The sequence below is a fragment of the Gymnoscopelus braueri genome, assembly GCF_963280865.1.
Source record: "Gymnoscopelus braueri genome assembly, chromosome: 14".
In the NCBI taxonomy this organism is placed as follows: Eukaryota; Metazoa; Chordata; class Actinopteri; order Myctophiformes; family Myctophidae; genus Gymnoscopelus; species Gymnoscopelus braueri.
Window position 1 is genome coordinate 34461667 of NC_137619.1, and position 17014 is coordinate 34478680.

General features: G+C 43.5%; 1 protein-coding gene across 11 annotated transcripts in view; it reads right to left on the minus strand.

Annotated features, from left to right (window-relative positions):
- Positions 1-17014, minus strand: part of birc6 (baculoviral IAP repeat containing 6) — a 150424-nt gene that overhangs the window by 127565 nt on the left and 5845 nt on the right. For all 11 annotated transcript variants that reach the window (XM_080450167.1, XM_080450172.1, XM_080450166.1 and 8 more), the window contains exons 3-10: positions 11656-11793; positions 7866-8059; positions 7360-7471; positions 5212-5294; positions 4797-5022; positions 4393-4562; positions 4123-4181; positions 2331-3953 (exon numbers count right to left, since the gene is read on the minus strand). In XM_080450167.1, the coding sequence (XP_080306293.1) occupies positions 2331-3953; positions 4123-4181; positions 4393-4562; positions 4797-5022; positions 5212-5294; positions 7360-7471; positions 7866-8059; positions 11656-11793 (2605 nt within the window). The remainder of the gene's footprint in view (positions 1-2330; positions 3954-4122; positions 4182-4392; positions 4563-4796; positions 5023-5211; positions 5295-7359; positions 7472-7865; positions 8060-11655; positions 11794-17014) is intronic.

A 17014-nucleotide genomic window follows, 5' to 3' on the forward strand; every position in this document is an offset into this window, starting at 1 on the left:
AGAATATCGGTATCGGTAAAACCGGTATCGGCAGGTCAGACTTTTAAAAAAACGGTAATCGGTATCGGCCAAGGATTTTGCATTCGGTGCATCTCTACAGTTGACAGTGACGCATCTCTTCCATTTGTTTTTATTATCAATAAAATATAATGGAAGTAAATTAATCGCAATGCATCTCGAATTGCAATAGTCGGAATATAATCGAATCGTAGCCCTCGGAATCGAATGGTACCTAGCGATTTCCGCCCCTAATATATATACATTGTCTCTGTCGAAACTCATACGTCTCAAAAATGTTACTTTTCAGGATTCAAATTCAAAAACGGCCAAAGTAGCAGATCTACAAGCTCAATTGATGCTTTTGTGTGACGCTGTAGCATAATAAAGTAGATAGGTTTCTGCCCGACAGCAACGATATGTTCTATAGGGGCAAACAGCAACAGGTAATTAAGACTTGAAAAAACTAATAAGTTCTGCAACTCCTCTCTAAAGTGAGCAGTCCCTTTGCTGAGCCTGCAAACAACATGACATCAGTTTAATTCCTCTGCTGCCATAAATCTTAAAGGATTTCAGGGAAAATGGAATTCCCCTGTGTGTGTGTGTGTGGCTGTGCACACACACAGACACTAACTTTCTAAGGATGCAATTTCATTAAATTATAGCCATGTGCTGCTTTTTCACTCCCACTTAAATTTCACTCAGCACCAGAAGGTGGTATGTCACTCGCTACAACATGCCAAACCATACTCTTAAACACAATTCTAACCTTATCTCCTCCCTAATCCTAAAAATAACCCTTTACCTAATGAGGTCTGGAAATAAGGGACCGGTTTTCTGCACCATTTACTATTCCTGTGGTGACATTTAGAATCCATAAGGCAGTTAAAGGGCAGACAAATATGAACACATTCGAGTTTTTATGTGACACATAATATGGAGGGGGATGTGCCAACAAAGTCTGTTTTATACATCAAAAATGGAAACGGCGTGGCTCCAATGTGGATATCAGACTTTGGCCAGCCCGTGACATCAGTCATCTATGACGTATCTATGACATAATATGACAAATAATTTGCAGCCCGATCAAAGCCCCTTTGACTTCCATTATAAAATGTAAGTTGCATATTTAATTTATAATAAAATGGAATTAGAATGCTGGCAGTGTGCACAATAAATTTGGTGCTGGTAAGTCTAGTCTAGTGGTTTCTAAGATTAGCTTCGGACAAACACATATACCGACCTTTTTTATAGAAGGCTAGTTTCCTTTGTAAAGCTGCAATCCATAACTTCTTTAGTGAATAAGACATTATTTTATCCAATCTCTATGGTAGACTATGTTAACACATTAACTGCCAAGACCGTAGTCCTACGGGCCGTTAAATCCAACTGTTAAGCGCCGAGACCGTAGCCCTACGGGCTGCGGTCTTTTCGCGCATGCGCGGTCCGGGTGCACTTTCGGAATTTTTTTGATCCACTTCCGTTTCCGGTTTGATGACAGGAAATAGAATTATTTGGGATCCGGTTTTCACGATCACGCCCGCCCTCGTTCTACAGACGAAACTGAAACTCAATTCTCTTCCTGTAGTTTTTTCTCCTCGCATTTCACTGTTTAACGTAATCCGCTCTAACTCAAACATGGATGCCCCGTTTGACACGTGGTTTTCACTGGGAGATACAGGGAGATCTCGCGGATGTAAACAGACTGTGTAGCGCTCAATCTTAAGGATTTTAACAAGATCTATGGCGACATGAAAAAAACAAAAAAACAACAAAAACACCTTGGCACTGGTGAGTACATTATGAGATTAGCCCTTGGCAGTGGATGTGTTAATATGACTTATACCCTGCTCTTCTATTAAGACATTTAGATCCTGTGTTAGGATCTAAATATGGTAGGACATGGTTGACAAAAGGAAAATGAAATGGAAACGAGTCACCTTCCCAAATAGCTCAACAGTAAAAATGTTGGCGCTCGCACAGGGGACCAGGATTTGAATCCCTGGTGAGACAAAGTTATGGATTGCAGCTAACTGGTTTTCAACAAAAACAGTTTGTATCTGAATTCAGTTACTTTCAGCAAGCGTGAAAATTAGGCGTAGTTGATGCCACGCTTTGTGGCATCTCATCTGTGCAATATGACACCAAAGACAGGAGGGGAAAAAAGCGATGAACAACCAGACACGCCAAGATGATGATTTTTCATTTCTCCCCAAACGCTAACTTTTCATAGTGTTATTTCAATCCGAGTTACCACCCATCCAGTCACAAATATCAACACTGATTTCATATAGCCATTCCATCAACATAAGACAAGTCAGAATGGTGCTCACCTTTTGTGCAGGCACAAAGGCGGTCGGTCCCAGAACAATAAGTGACTGAGACGAAGGGGTCCGTCTCTTCTGCTGACCCCTCCTTCTTGGGTGCCTCCACCTTGGCCAGGACTTCCAAAGTCGACAAGTCCAGGATCATAATGTTCCCCGCTTGTGTGGTCACAACTAAGTGTCCCAGGCCTGACACCTCCATCCGCTTGTTCTCTTTGGTGGAGGTGGATGTACCAGCGGCGCTGGTTGAGGCAGTCCCGCCCAATGGGCCAATGCCGGTCCCAAAGGCAGCATTGCAGTTTCTGGGTCCGGGTGGGAGAGCCTCCTCTGTGGGCTCCTCACTGTCATCCTCCCTGCCGTCCAGCACGTCTGGAGGCAGCAGTATGAGAGAGGTGACGGCGTCACGCGGGTCCTGGATGTGCTGCACCTTGATGGGCTCGTCGTCCAAAGTGACGATGCGCGTGGAGTAGTTGAGCTTGTAGAGAGCCAGATAGCCCCCTCCGCTCCCACCGCCCAGGGACCTCTGCTGCTGCTGTTGGTCAGCCGGGGGGAGGATAAGAGGTGTCTGGGGAGGCGTGCCTCCCGGGTGGTGGTGATGGGCCTCTACCCCATTGGCCATAGGGTGGATGGAGTCACCTTTGCGCCGGCTGCAGAGGGCCGAGTGCAGGCGGTTGAGGTTGTTGAGAGCCTCTACTTGATTGATGGCGCTGAGAGACTCAACGCCACATGGCTGTAGGCCTACCAGGAGGTGCACACCGTCCCAACAGGGAGTAATGGAGTCCACATACAGATTCTCCTCTTCAAGCTGTTTGGGCAGCCTCAGGCATTGTACCAGGGCTCCCGGCCGGGGCAGGGCAGAGGCGGTGGCTGCAGCCAGGGTGCTCCACTTGTCCACGTGACCGTCCAGTCCCCCGAGGTTAGCAGTAGCATCGGCAAACTGTTGGATGTAAGTGATAGGGGGGTCCTGGAGAAGGAGCTGCTCGTGCGTGTCAAACTCCATCTCGATGATCTGCGGGACAGTGAAGCCCTCCTCGTGGAGACCCTTGCTCATTAGATTGTTCATCTGAGTGAACACCTTTCCGGACGACTTGTCGTCCAGCTCCTTGATGCTGTAGAGCAGCAGCACGGGCATAGTCCTGCGCACGACCGGTAGGGTGGAAGGACTCAGAGGTAGGGATCCAGCTAGGCTGGGGGAGCCCAGGTCTGGGGCAGCCGTTGGGGGGTTGCAGGTCTCTATTTCCATGGGGCCCTGGTCCTGTAGGGACCCAGTGTGGATAGGCTCAGGGCTCTGAGTCCTAAGGGGACCGTCCATGGTCCTGCGGCCTGAAGCTGGGGCAGGTGGTGGGGGTCCGGCCAGCGGGGAGCTGGCTGCCGAGCGGTAGCTGAGCAGCCCTCCAGCCAGAAGGCAGGGGAAGGGAATGTTGTGATGCTCAGAGATCTTGTCCTTGGTCTTGTCGTGACCGTGGCCCTTGGCCAACCCATGGGGGTTGGCCCCCAGCTCCTCCAGGTCTTTGACAGTGTCCTCCAGCACGCTGGCCACCACCTCCCACTGGAGCTTCTCTGGCTGCTGCAGCACACTCAATGCAGTCACTCCCAGGCTCACCTCCATGCTCTCCCGCTGGGAAGGCTGGCCTGAAGGCAGAAGGAAAGAGGGTTGTACACATTTTCAGCCCAGGACCCAGATTGAAGAGCCACTAAAAGCAGGTTCATTATACAAGGAATGATGTATTGGAGATTAACAATCCAAAACCCATTATAGGATCTTAGAGAGCATGTAAAGATACATATCAAGTCTCAATACCTGTGATTGACTCTGATCTGGAATGGTCTTCACTGTCTGAGTCCTCCAACTGGTCATCACTGGAACAGAAGGCATGGGAAGACAACAGACTGTGATAAACAACTAATGTCACCTAGGTCTGAAATAGCAGCAGACCAATCAGCGCAACTTAAAACATGAGAAATGGACAAAACTTGTTTGCCAAACACTATGTTTGTGTGTGTGTGTGTGTGTGTGTGTGTGTGTGTGTGTGTGTGTGTGTGTGTGTGTGTGTGTGCATGCGTTTGTTACCTGTCTCCTTCTAGTTTGGGGAGATCAGAGCAGGAGGAGGAGTCCTCCAGCCAGGCCAGGGTTGGTCTCTGGGCCTCTGCAAGTGTCTGCTGGCTCTGCTCACTGCCACACAGGATCAACTGCCTCAGGATGGCCGGGTCATATGGGTTGATCTCAAACTTCAAGTGCACCTGAACAGCACCAGAAACATGGATAGATGGATTTTGTTTTTGAGTTTTTGAAATTTTCTTATTTTGTGTATGTAATCTCCTATATAAATGAAACTGACTTGCTATCCCACTTGTGAAAAATGTATACTTGGATCATCTTGTCTAGATAATAGCATTATTTTCTTCTTTTTTTGTGACAAGACAACATAAAGCTGGACAAATCTTTTTTTGTTGTTTCAATAAATCTAATCGTACCTTCATCATCTTGGACACATCCCAGATGCAGATCTTGCCCCTCTTTGTGGCGGCTGCCAGGAAGTGGGGACAGCTGCCAAAGCCGTAACACGCGATCTTGTCTGAGCCATCAGGGCTACTGGGGAACTGGGCCGGGCTGGTGGCCAGCGTCACCGACAGTGGCACATTCTGCGTGTGCTCGCCCTTCACAAATGGACAGTTGGGGGAATGTCGCTCGTGCTCTGACCTGGGGGAGGAGGAGTTCAGAGAGAAGGGTTGAGTTACGTTAGTTTGATGTGTATCAGGGACTTTGATGTAAAAAATGTATTGAAAGAAGAACATGGACAAAGCTAAACCTTTTCAGGTGGGTTGCCAATTTCAGCCAATTAGGCAACAAAAAAGAATCCAAATTATTATTTATTGTTATTATTATTACCATGGCTCATCTGTAGGCTCCCAACAGACTAGACACACGCTGCAGGTGAAACACATGGCTCTGTCATCACCTGTGGAGGCAGGCTGCAGCACATAAGAGAGAAACTGAGAATTACAGAGTCATAGAAATGCACTCACTCAACACAAAAGCACAAGCTAAAGTGCCACTGCACGCTGAACTGTCACATGAGCGACCTCGCAGTGGGGAGGAACTCAGCATGTCAAACATCTCTGACAAACTTGCTCTGTATTATCTTGTTGGCTTTTGGAGCTTCTCCACATTACCTGCATGCACGGTACAGGAAGACATGGCATGCTTTTTTTGCCCTCTGGACTACCAACTGACTCAGCCGGGAACTTTTGGTACTAACCATGCTGAATCAGTGGTGCTGTGCGTTCTTTTGATAGCCCAAACAGACAGCTGTAAAGCTAGATAAAAAGCAGGCTGCACGCTACGAGTCAGATCAAACGTTCAAAAGTATGTGATCAACAAATTATCATCCAGTCCATCTTCGCTGCACGGGAGATAATCTATATTCATCAATCTAGCTGCTGACAAACACAGACGACCTAAATTACATTTATTGCTTAATTTTTTTTGTGAGGACACCTTGGCAACGGAGCACCAAGCTTATTGCATGACAGCAATTCATCCAAGCTTAACAAGAGGTGGCATCTCCATGGCTACAATCTCTTGACTCTGGGCTAAAAGAAAATACGGTATATCAAGTAGAGACTCCATGCAACACAGTAATGCAAACACCATCGATTTATTAGTTGAGCAGACGGTACAAGATCTTCTTCAGAACATGTATTGAAAACAATATTATTTATTAGTTGAGATTCTCTGTACATGACCTTCTTTAGAACATGTTAATTAAAGCTTAATTAACTCTCTCAGTGCCAGGCCCCGAGTTATCCCGAGTTTTAGGGTTATACCCTCAGTGCCAGAACGAGAAGTTCTGGCACTGAGGTTTTTTTTTGGAAAAAAATGTTCAGAACCCAAGATATCATTATCTGAAGATTTGCAGCTCCATCCACTCTTTGTTTAACCTATAACTGAAAAAGGCTGTATCTCGCTTCCTAAGCACTTTTTTTTTTCTTTGAAAAACAAAAAAGAAAAAAGTTGGCAAAGTTTGCAATATTTTTTTTTATTTCATTGGCACTGAAAGAGTTAATAAATTGATGGCATTTTCATGATACGATGTTGCATGGAGTCTCTACTTTGACACAATTATATTTTTTATAATTTTACACCCGTTATACTATATTTTTATGTGCCTATTCCCTTTTTGCTACTGGGCTAAATGAAAATGAAAACTTTAAAAAAGCAAATCTCGAAAGTTAACATGTAACGACGGTCTGGTTCTGTGCCATGTATATATTCTATATAGCCTAGGCCCTAGACGGTACATGCACGGTAACATCAAAGTAAAACACATTGCTTTGTTCTTTTCCTGACTGCATGATCTTTCTCCAAATTGAAACATGTCACCATGCACAGTACAAACTAGACGGGGCTAATAACGGTGTGGCTTCCATGTGGATCTCAAGCTTCATGTGGCCAGTCTTTGATGTCAGTCACAAATTACTCGTCAATACCATGATGTCAGTACCAGAGCATGTGAGCGGAGTGGAGCGGGGGGAAATGCCGCTCCACGCTTCAGGGGGCTGTTGTCACGCTCGCTATTTGCTCATGTTGCTCGCTCCGAGATCGCTCCTACCATTTTATAAACCCACTCCCGCTACGTTAAAAATCCTCCAGCTCCGCTCACATGCTCTGGTTAGTACTACGATGACTCCATATTCGGGCAAGGTTTCAGCCAGGTCCGCCACTTACTTCCATTATAAAATGTAAGTGAAATATTTCAAATATATATAAAACGCGACAGTTATGTGAAATACTGGCAGCGCGCACAAAAAAAATCTGGTGCTGATCGGTTAGAGATTAGCCCCTGAATCACAGACACAGACTTCTTCAGAGCCACACCGTAATAAACTGCTCAGTTCCTTATGCAGCACGCCCATATTGTATGCACGGTAGGGCATGCATGTATATACAGTGAATTAGTGTTATATTTCAAATTAATTTGCTGCTGTAGAGCAGCAGATCTAGGCAAAGAGGGCAGTGAGACATCCAAGAGCCTACCTGGTGGTAGAATCCTGCTTGGGCCATGGGATCAGGCTGAGCCCACCTGTAGCCTGCATGAGGCCATGATGTGAATGTCTCCCTCCTGTTAGCTTCACTGTACATCAGTGACCTGAAACACAAGCTACAAGTGTTAGGTGTCAGTATGATGTGACATGCGCATAAACTGTATTGTGTGACATGTATCTTTGTATTTAGGGTTCTCTTCATGTTGATCGGCAAGTTAATTTCCCTTGCAGCATTGCCTACATTAAACGTATCTTTACCCATCTGAAGTTACCCTCGATACACTTAATAACAGACAATCTTAGTACTTGATCTCTTGATGAAAAAGAACATATTTTGAGAGTAAAACAACCTTTTCTGTGGTACTGTATGTTTCCTCCTTAAGCTTCCTTGCGAGCTTGTAGATCGGCTATTTTCGGTGAGTGATACCATCGTACGACAAACTATAAACTAGGCTTTAGAATCTAATGTACCATTTCCATCAGTGTATTCATCCATACCTATCTACAGAACGCCCGGGGCCGACCCCAAGCTCTGGCCTAGCGCTGGACAAGAGGTAGGAGAGCCTGTCCAACATGGACGAGGCCACGGACAAGGCAGCCACGTTCTGGTTGATCTTCTTCAGCTCGTTGACGATGGCACCGGCCACCAGCTTCAGCACATGGTGAGGCAGATGGAAGGTCACTGTTGCCCACTGGAGAAAGAAGGGGAGGGAAAAAGTAAAACATTAAAAACAACTGAAATGGGAAAGAAGCAGGAACGAGAGAGGATGAGTGTGAGACTGTTACAGCGCGAGAGAGGCACAGATGAAGGATTATCTGACCGGGTAAAAGCAGGACAGCTAAAATGAGATCAAGAAAGGCATCATAATACCAAATCATAATAAAACCTCTTTCATCATACAATGCAGTGGGGATACACAATCCTGACAACACAGGGGAGCAGAAAAGGAATCATCCTTTATAACCAAAAAGAGTCAATGTGTTTTCTTTAAAATATCCAATATCAGCCAAGTCAATATTTCAATATTCTCCCATCCTGTGGACTACGTATGCGCTAGCGCTCCTGGAGAGGTCAGTGGGAAAGTTAAAAGGGAAATCCATCAGCCGGGACACATGCTGATTGTTATAGCAGCACAAGTTGGCCCGGCGCCAAAGAAAGTGGTCAGGCAGCAGGGAAAACTGCCAGTGGTACCAGCCCTTACTGGCCCTGTGTTGGACATTAGGTAGAAGTCTACAAGAAAGGGGTGGGAAGAAAGAAAACCACAGGGGAAAAAATAAGTGACTAGCCTTTAATTCAAGTCTACTGAGGCAAAATGGACATGTATGCTGAATGAAATGGGGCAAAAAGGATGCGACGTAGAGGCCTGAGAGGTTTACCGTCTGTCTGATTGGTTGGCTTTTCCTGTGGGCATGTGTCCACTGGCCTGGTTCTCCATGTCCTGGGAGCAAACTGTCAAAATCCACGTCCGAGTGATACTAGTGGTGGTACAGCTAAGAGTAGGCAATGACGCACACAGTATGGCGTACCTTTGATCATACTTGGTGCCGTGTTAATTTGACGATTATTTGTGGTCCGGGTATCATAATGTCCCTGCCATTCTTATGATATCAAATAATAAGACGCATTCGTTATAGAATCATAACTTGGGAGATCACAATGGTGATGTTGGTTTATTATACAATATCTATCAGATGATCTGTTGTACACCAACAAAATGTACTTTTAAACAAACAATATTTTCATTTTTAGTTTTCTATATTTATCCAAGATGGCTCAAGGTTTGTCACAAAAACGTTTAGCCATCTGTGGCCAAGCAGTCAATAACATTTTTAGACTTTTAAGAGCAGCACTGCTGCTAGGGTGGGAAAATTGGTGACTCCTTGACAGCGCATGATTCTGTCATTGAGGCACTTTTGTGAGGGTTGGCTCTGAAGCCTCAGAGAGGGCAACCTAGCAGGGCAGAAAGACTGGCAGCCTGGAAAGTTGTGTGGTGATGAGGGTGATTTGCTGCAGAAGTAACTCTTGCGCCTGGCAGTGCCAACAGGAAGGCAGCGAGAGAGGGTGCCTCCTGGCAGCCTGACCCATGGCGGGGGGGATAAATCTAAGCTTTGCAGTAGAAGCAGGATGAGCAGACTGGGGGAGAATCCCTTGCGATTTGGCTCGGATCTCATGGAACACATTGATAGTTAAACTGATAGCGTAATGCATGGGTTTACACTGATGGCCACGCACCTTTGACTTGTTTTACTACTTTTCAATTGGTTTTAAGAAGGGGTGATGGGTATCAGGACAGGAGCTCTGCTTGTTCCCCCTGCCCAGCTGTGGTTATTAATATGCCAAAGAGGTCTGTAGAGTCAGCGATGTGTGTGTGTGTGTGTGTGTGTTTGCAGACTGCAGTCAGGCTTCCAAACACAGCAATGCCGCTGTTGAACAGGAAAGCGTTTGTGCACATTACCGAAGAAAGATAAATTGCCCCCTCCCCTCGCTCTTCTCTCTCTCTGCGGTGCTTCATGTAGAAAGGCTAAATAGATTTCTTGCTTTTAGTCAGTCAAACTGGAGGACGCAAGTGGTCATTTCTCATTTCTGTTTGGGGGGTCTGCTCTGTGACGACCTGTGCAGCACCTTTTATTTGTTTGTTCAGCTATACACAAACAGCTATAGCTCAAGCCTCAATACTAACAGCTATTTGGCTGTTTGACTCTGCACAACAGGCAACTCAATCTTCCAAATCAACCCACTCACTCACTAAGGCTGGACCTCTTTATTTTTATTTATTGATGATTGGTGGCTTGCTTGATGCTATTATCTAACTTGTCTGCATCTCTCCTCAAAGGACCACAATGGAAATAAGGGAATTTGAATTTAATCAAGTATCTTGCATATCTTGGATAATGCCAATAACCTAGCTAAAGCCACTTTTCCACTGCATAGAATTCAACTCCAAGTCCATTTGCTTCATTTTCCACTGGCGAAACCCCTTCAATATAGCTGGTCATCATATTAGCGATGCCCAACCTCTGCCCTCTTGCCCAGTGCTTAACAATGCTTAAGTTAAAGCTAACACTAGAGCTGCATTTAAACCTTACAGTCCAACTTTCTGATAACATTTTAGTTGAGAAATCCCAAAAAAAAAACAAAAGTCTAGCTCAGTAGCTTCCAAGCAGTGGGACAAGCACCATAACGTCCCCCAGGACAGCTTTGTTACCAGTACCAACACCTCACCCAGCAGGTCTTGACAGCTGGCCAAGCCCCTTTAGGCGAAGCAGCCACTGCTTTATCAGCTCCTTGGTCATGCCACTGATTACATTAGCAGCCAACTATGCAGCATGCCACATAAGCATCATACGCTAATGTGATTACATTACCCTCCAATTTGCCATCTGTAGCAAGAATACTACTATAAGCTGTGTGTAGGGAATGATGTAACACTGACAGCGCAGACACTAATGAGACAACCGGTTTTGAATAATTGAAGGGATTGTTTCCGTAAGGGTGCGCCCTTTTGAGATGGTTTCCATGAAGCAAGCCTTTATTAACAATATCGGTGACTTGTCTCGGTTCACATGGGCCCTCTGGCTTTAACAAACAACATCCTCATTATGTTTAATATTTCCTAGTTCATCCAATCGGTTTTCAGCTTGCCAAAATAAAAGCTTCAGAAGGACCCGATTCCGTGTAAGAGCTCAACTGACGGTAGTGGTATCAATTTAACAGCCAGCATGGCTCACATGTCAGCTTTCAGCATAGCTTGCCATCACAGAACTTCCAAATACACAACTGCAAAGTGAAAGAAACTGCTACGACTTTGGACCAAATTGAGCTTTCTTCCAAACATAATAAAAGCAACAACCAGCCAGTGAAGAAGACACATTATCCTGAGTGTTGAGCAGCACCAAGTCCTTTTAAGACTAACGGCGATATTATTTATTCGTGTCAAACGGTCCCACTGGGCCTTTAATTATTTTTTTGTTTCATAACCGTCTGATACGGCTTCAAAGCCATACCTTGGTTGACAACAGCAGGCAATAACGACAAACAGCCGATACCAGCAGTATAAAATATTAAGTTAACAACTCAATTAGATCCTTTTTTTTTCCTCTTTTACCATTTTAGACATTTTCTCTAGTAGAAATCAATATGGAAGATAGTATTTTCGGTCCAACCTTACTAAACAGCAAACAATAACTCATCACAGATAAGTTGAAAAGAAATCAGGACATTCTGCCTCATTCACACGCCCATCTAGCAAATATTTAACATGCCTCAGGAAAGGTGTGTCTGACTCACCTTTGCTACTTTGTGATTGGCTGCTGTCTCGTGTGAGGTATTCTTCAGGCCTTCTTTGAGCTGGGTGATGAAGATGTCGTATCCTTCCGTGTTGCACACGTCAATCTTCTCCTGACAGGCTGACAACATCTGCTGGGCCTGGAGTGGAAACAGACACAAGACACACATTATGGGCATTAACGATAATCTGCTACCAAGACCTGCATGCCTCGCTCTATAATATACCATTGTGCACCAGGCTTGTTATGGAATCTAAAAATAAGCTCTGACCAACTGACATTTATTTGAGTTAGTCATAAGTCACACTTTGCAACACTCAAAACAGTGGGAAAGAAATCTTTCCAAAGTTCCCCCAAATTCTGTGGAAATTAAGCGGTGTCCATTGTTACACAGGGCTCATCATTAATGAATGCAAACTCATGGATGTAAGGCACGATAGGACAAAGCCCACAGGGAAAAAGGCCTGCAGCAGAAAAGATGAGAGCAGGACAAATCAATATGCAGTACTAAGTCAATGAAGCCAAGCCCAGTAGGGGACCTGGCTCCCCAACTTTATTAATACCGGAATGCAACATACAAAAATAACCTACTGCATCGCATGGTTTGATGTACAGAACTGTCATGACTACCTGAATTTTTAAGTCAGTCAGTCAACATGGATTGAACAATTCAACTAGTAACTAAGCATTGCTATTCAATATTCATCATTAGTGTTGCTGGTAGTTTAAAGTAATACTAGGTAACGTTTTCAACAAAACTAAAGTTAAATTGTATATCTTTTGCGAGTGGCAAAAGTTTCACAACACCCACTCCGTGAATTTCACCCCCGGAAGCCTTTTATTTATATATTTTCTATTGAACGTGTACGGGGGGGACTTTCCCGGGAAAATGACGTTCCTGGCCAACGTCATGACGTCGTGGCCGACGTCCTCAGGAACTACCGCAACGGTTTCCTGTTTGGCCAGGAACTACCGCGCTATTAACAAAAAGGAACCTCACGCTGATTTTAAGAGAATGTAGGATTTGGAGATCGAAAAAGAACAGAAAAACAAAGCACAGCTCATGGTAACTAATGCTCCACTGGCTAAGAGAAACGATCCGTAGATAGTATAAAACAATTAAAAGATCGCTTTTTGAAACGCTTCCGGCTTCCGGTGAAAACGAATGGAATTCTGGGTAATCGAGGACTAGGGAAACTGTATGCAGTGACGGTAGTGACCAGCAGAGGTTGCTAAAAATCGTTATTTGTGATTTTGCATTGTACAACTTTAAGGGATTGTTATCTATCAACATAAATCTGTCCTTGTGCAACATACCAAAAACAAACTGTGCCCAATACATAATGTGCCTTTATACTGGGGTAACATGCTGCGATCCTCAACTATTATGTATTTTGTAAGCCTTCGCTTCACAGAAGCAGGTTTGTATAGCCAAGATCAATATGCTGAGACACTTACAGAGCATAGCAATGAGAAACATCCATCTCAGCTGTGATGCCCAAATAATGGTCTGTCTGTGAGTGCACACTCACATCTTCTAAACTAAAGGCTTGTGGAGTGATTACAAGAGGATCAAACTCTCGAAGGAATGGCAGAATGAAAAGAGGGGAAATAGAGGCGGCACTGGGCACACTGCCTGAGACCAAACTGATGACAAAGCTTTGATAGCTGGTTCCTAATTTGATTTTACTCTAGATTATTGGTGTGTAATAAAGGCATGTGACGGAATGTAACATAGCAGACAGAAAAACACTGCCTAAAGGAAGGTCTGCTGTAGCACTGTTATAAAACGAATAAACATGTCATTCTTGTTGTCGAGCTTTAAAGTGTCTGTATATTCTAAATATGACAACAGCCTATGAATCAAACTGACTATAATCTCAAAGGTCACATCGTGTCCACTGTCCACGTGTGGACATTCACCAAAGTTTTATCCACTCGAACCCTAGTATCCCTCTTCTGATAGTGTCATAATAGGCGAACTCTTGGCGAAAATAGCAGATCTACAACACGCCACGTGTGAGCTTGTAGATTGGCTATTTTCGGCTATAAGAAAAGAGGAAAAAAGGAGCTGACCAAGTAGAGACCCCCGGACGACTTCAATCAAAGTAGCACAGGCTTTAAGTGGATAAGAAACTAATGTGCAGTTTGTCAAACCAGATCACATGTTTTTCCTTACAGTCTACCGATTCTTTTGACGCTGTACCTTGTGTATCAAAAGCGTCGATCTTGTCGAACTTGATATACAGAGGTTTTCCATTTGGGGCCGAAACAGTATTTAAAAAGGAATTCAGACAACATGCAGAGTATTAATATTATATAATATAATATAATATAGGCAGGCAATTCATTAGCCTGCCGATAATTGATGCATTGATTCAGCATCAATTATCGGGACAGTTCCTCGATAAATAGTATTTTTTAATTGCTACATAAAAGCACAAAGCAGTCAGTCAGCACACATTATAAATACAAAAAGTCATGAACAGCCAATTGGCGCCAGCACATCCTCTTATCTTAAGACTGGATAAGACAGATAAAATACCCATCAATTCAGTTTGACATAACGCAGAACATCGATTTTAAAATGAATCGATCTGTTGACAAAAATGAACGCTCTATAAATAAAATCTTCACATGTCTTCACAAATGTATTTATATAAAAACTTTTTTTGCTTCTCAAACACAGGCTCAATACTCAAACAGCTAGAGGTATTACATTTTAAAACTCTGCTCACTGGTAACATGTTTTCAAATATGTCAAAACGATGACGTTGTGACGTCAAATACGATATATAAATGACACCGAAAAAACGTATTCGTTTTTGATGGTTCATCAATACCATCAGAAGAATTAAAATCAAAAGCCACTATGGCAATGGCACAGTATGTTGGGACAGGAGTTTGAGTTTGAGGGAGGCCATCTGTGTAGTGGATGCAACAAATAAAGAATACCAAATATTAACTAATATTTAATATCAGTCATAATAAACACTTGGTTGTCACTTTCTCAACTTGTGTTGTAATATACAGTATGGACATGTCATGATAAAATTATCTAAATATTAATATGAATATTGCTGACACACCAACTGCAACCGTTTCAGCTCCCTCTACTTGTGAATTTTGTTAACACTTGCATGGAACTGATAAGTTGTTGGTCAAGTGCGGCACATTATCGCCCTCAAACTAATGGTCATGACATCTAATAACAGCAAGCCTCCCTGTCTAATCTCATCTGTACTATCAAAGTGTGTGCAGTTTGCGAATGAAGCAGCACAAATCCCCATGCGGTGTTCAATGGATGACTATACAAGAAAAAGCTCACATCGCTACATGCCACTGGTGAAGTGAAACTACCTAATGAGCGTGACAATTGATTTGGATTGTAGTTGATAATCTTTGCATGTAAAAAGTTTTTTTTTAACAAATGTCTTACTTGCACCAACATTATCCTTGTGTTGCACTTTGGTGAAATTAATATTTATTGTCATTTTTATTTGGCCAAAGTAGAGAGAGACACTTGTTGACATGGCCACAAGCAGCCAGTTTGTCAATGCAGGGAAGGGCTGCGCAAAACAACTCGATAAAGCTGACTATCACAATATTACTTTTCACCATACTGTATCGATTATCAAGACCTCTCATATCGACACATGTCCAGGGTTTAAAGTTCTCCAGCACTACGCCCCACATTTCACATCACCAGCTATGACAGCACATTGGTGTGTATGGTGCAATGGAAGACCTGACATGAGAAAGTGAGTTTGGGTAAATAGGTGAACCTTGCAAGATTAATTCAATATGCCTAAACTTGTAACTTTCCTGTTCTAACCTGGATTTGAAGGTCTGTGTTGATTTTTTTTTACCACCGAGCCAATATAGCCTGCCTGCTTGCCCAGTGGAGAAATTTCATTTTGAAAGTCAGATAATTTTTTTTTGTGTCAAACCAGAAATAAGATGTCAAAGGTTGTGTCAAACCAGACACAGGATCTAAATGTAAACAGAAGAGCAGGAAGAACAAATACAACCACTCCAATTGTATAAGTTACATTACAATAACAACTCAAAATTTAATTTTAGACAAAGAATTGTTACATAATACAGCTTTAAACAATATTTTTTCGGTATGGCTCTGCAAGAGGCTAGCCATCTATGAGGGTGTGCAACATGTGCGTGTGCGCGCTTGTGTACGGAGCTAATCTCGCAAACTGCTGGACCAGTCAGCAACAAACTTTGTATTCATGCACAAAGGGGTTCCACCGTGCCTCAAGCTAAATTCAGGCTAGTCCGGTGCATCTCAGGAAGGAACACTGGTATGTGTAGAAGGAGGAAAGCACTGGAGCAAACACTGACAATTAAAGCCTTTTTTAATTTGTATTCATGCTTGCCAGCAGGTTACAGAATTACGTCCAAGAAATGTTTGACTTATAGTCACCTGGCAAAGTACTGAAAACCTCTTCTGTGGTACTAGTTCATGCCAAAATAAGTGTCTGCAGGACCACATTTTTTGCCATGATCACACACACAGTGTGTAAACTGCTGTGCTGTTACAGCAGGTAAAAATACATATATTTATATCTTTGCGAGAAAAGCGGTCAGATGGTTCACAGCATGCAACATTATCTTGTCGTGTCGTCCACACATCATAAATTTCATTTAAATATCCAGGAGGGAGGGGCCCATCGGTTGTTTACATCTTACTTTCGGTTATTTATACCATTCTCGTACTGGACGCTCTGGCGCTCATTCAAGCGAATTCGTTCTGATCAAATGAAGCTAAGCTCGAACACAGATTCTGCTGTTAGCAGAATCTGTCAGCGCTACTCCCTTCAACATATAATTTTGTTGTTAGTAGTACTAAACACAGAAACACCCGGAAACAAGTGGTCTGAAAAGGGGAGGAGCCAAACCAGAGTTCCTGTTTAACAAAAACAAAAAAAAGAGGCTGTGCCGCCAGAGCCCCTTTTTTACCAAATGGGCTCTCAGATTGATATAATACATACAGAGCAGCTTCAGTAACAAACTGTACACCTAGTTACCTACCTACCTTACTATCGATAGCTAAAGATTGGACAGGGCAGTCAAGCATTATTAGATGATACATGTTGTTAGAATAGCAGTCTCGAAGCAAAAATGTGTAGTCGACAGAAAGCTAATAGGCAAACTCGCCAGCTAAGGTCAAAATGATGCTGTTGCAGTAGCTGTTAAATTATCAATTTTGGGCTGTTACCTTGCTTTAGAATTATAAAGAACAGGAAGGTGGGGCGTGGCAGTAATAATGTGTCAACATCACTGCAAATGCCCCCGAGTGCATGTCCTTCCCCATCTCTGCCCTGAGTTTCCCGTCTACCCTAACT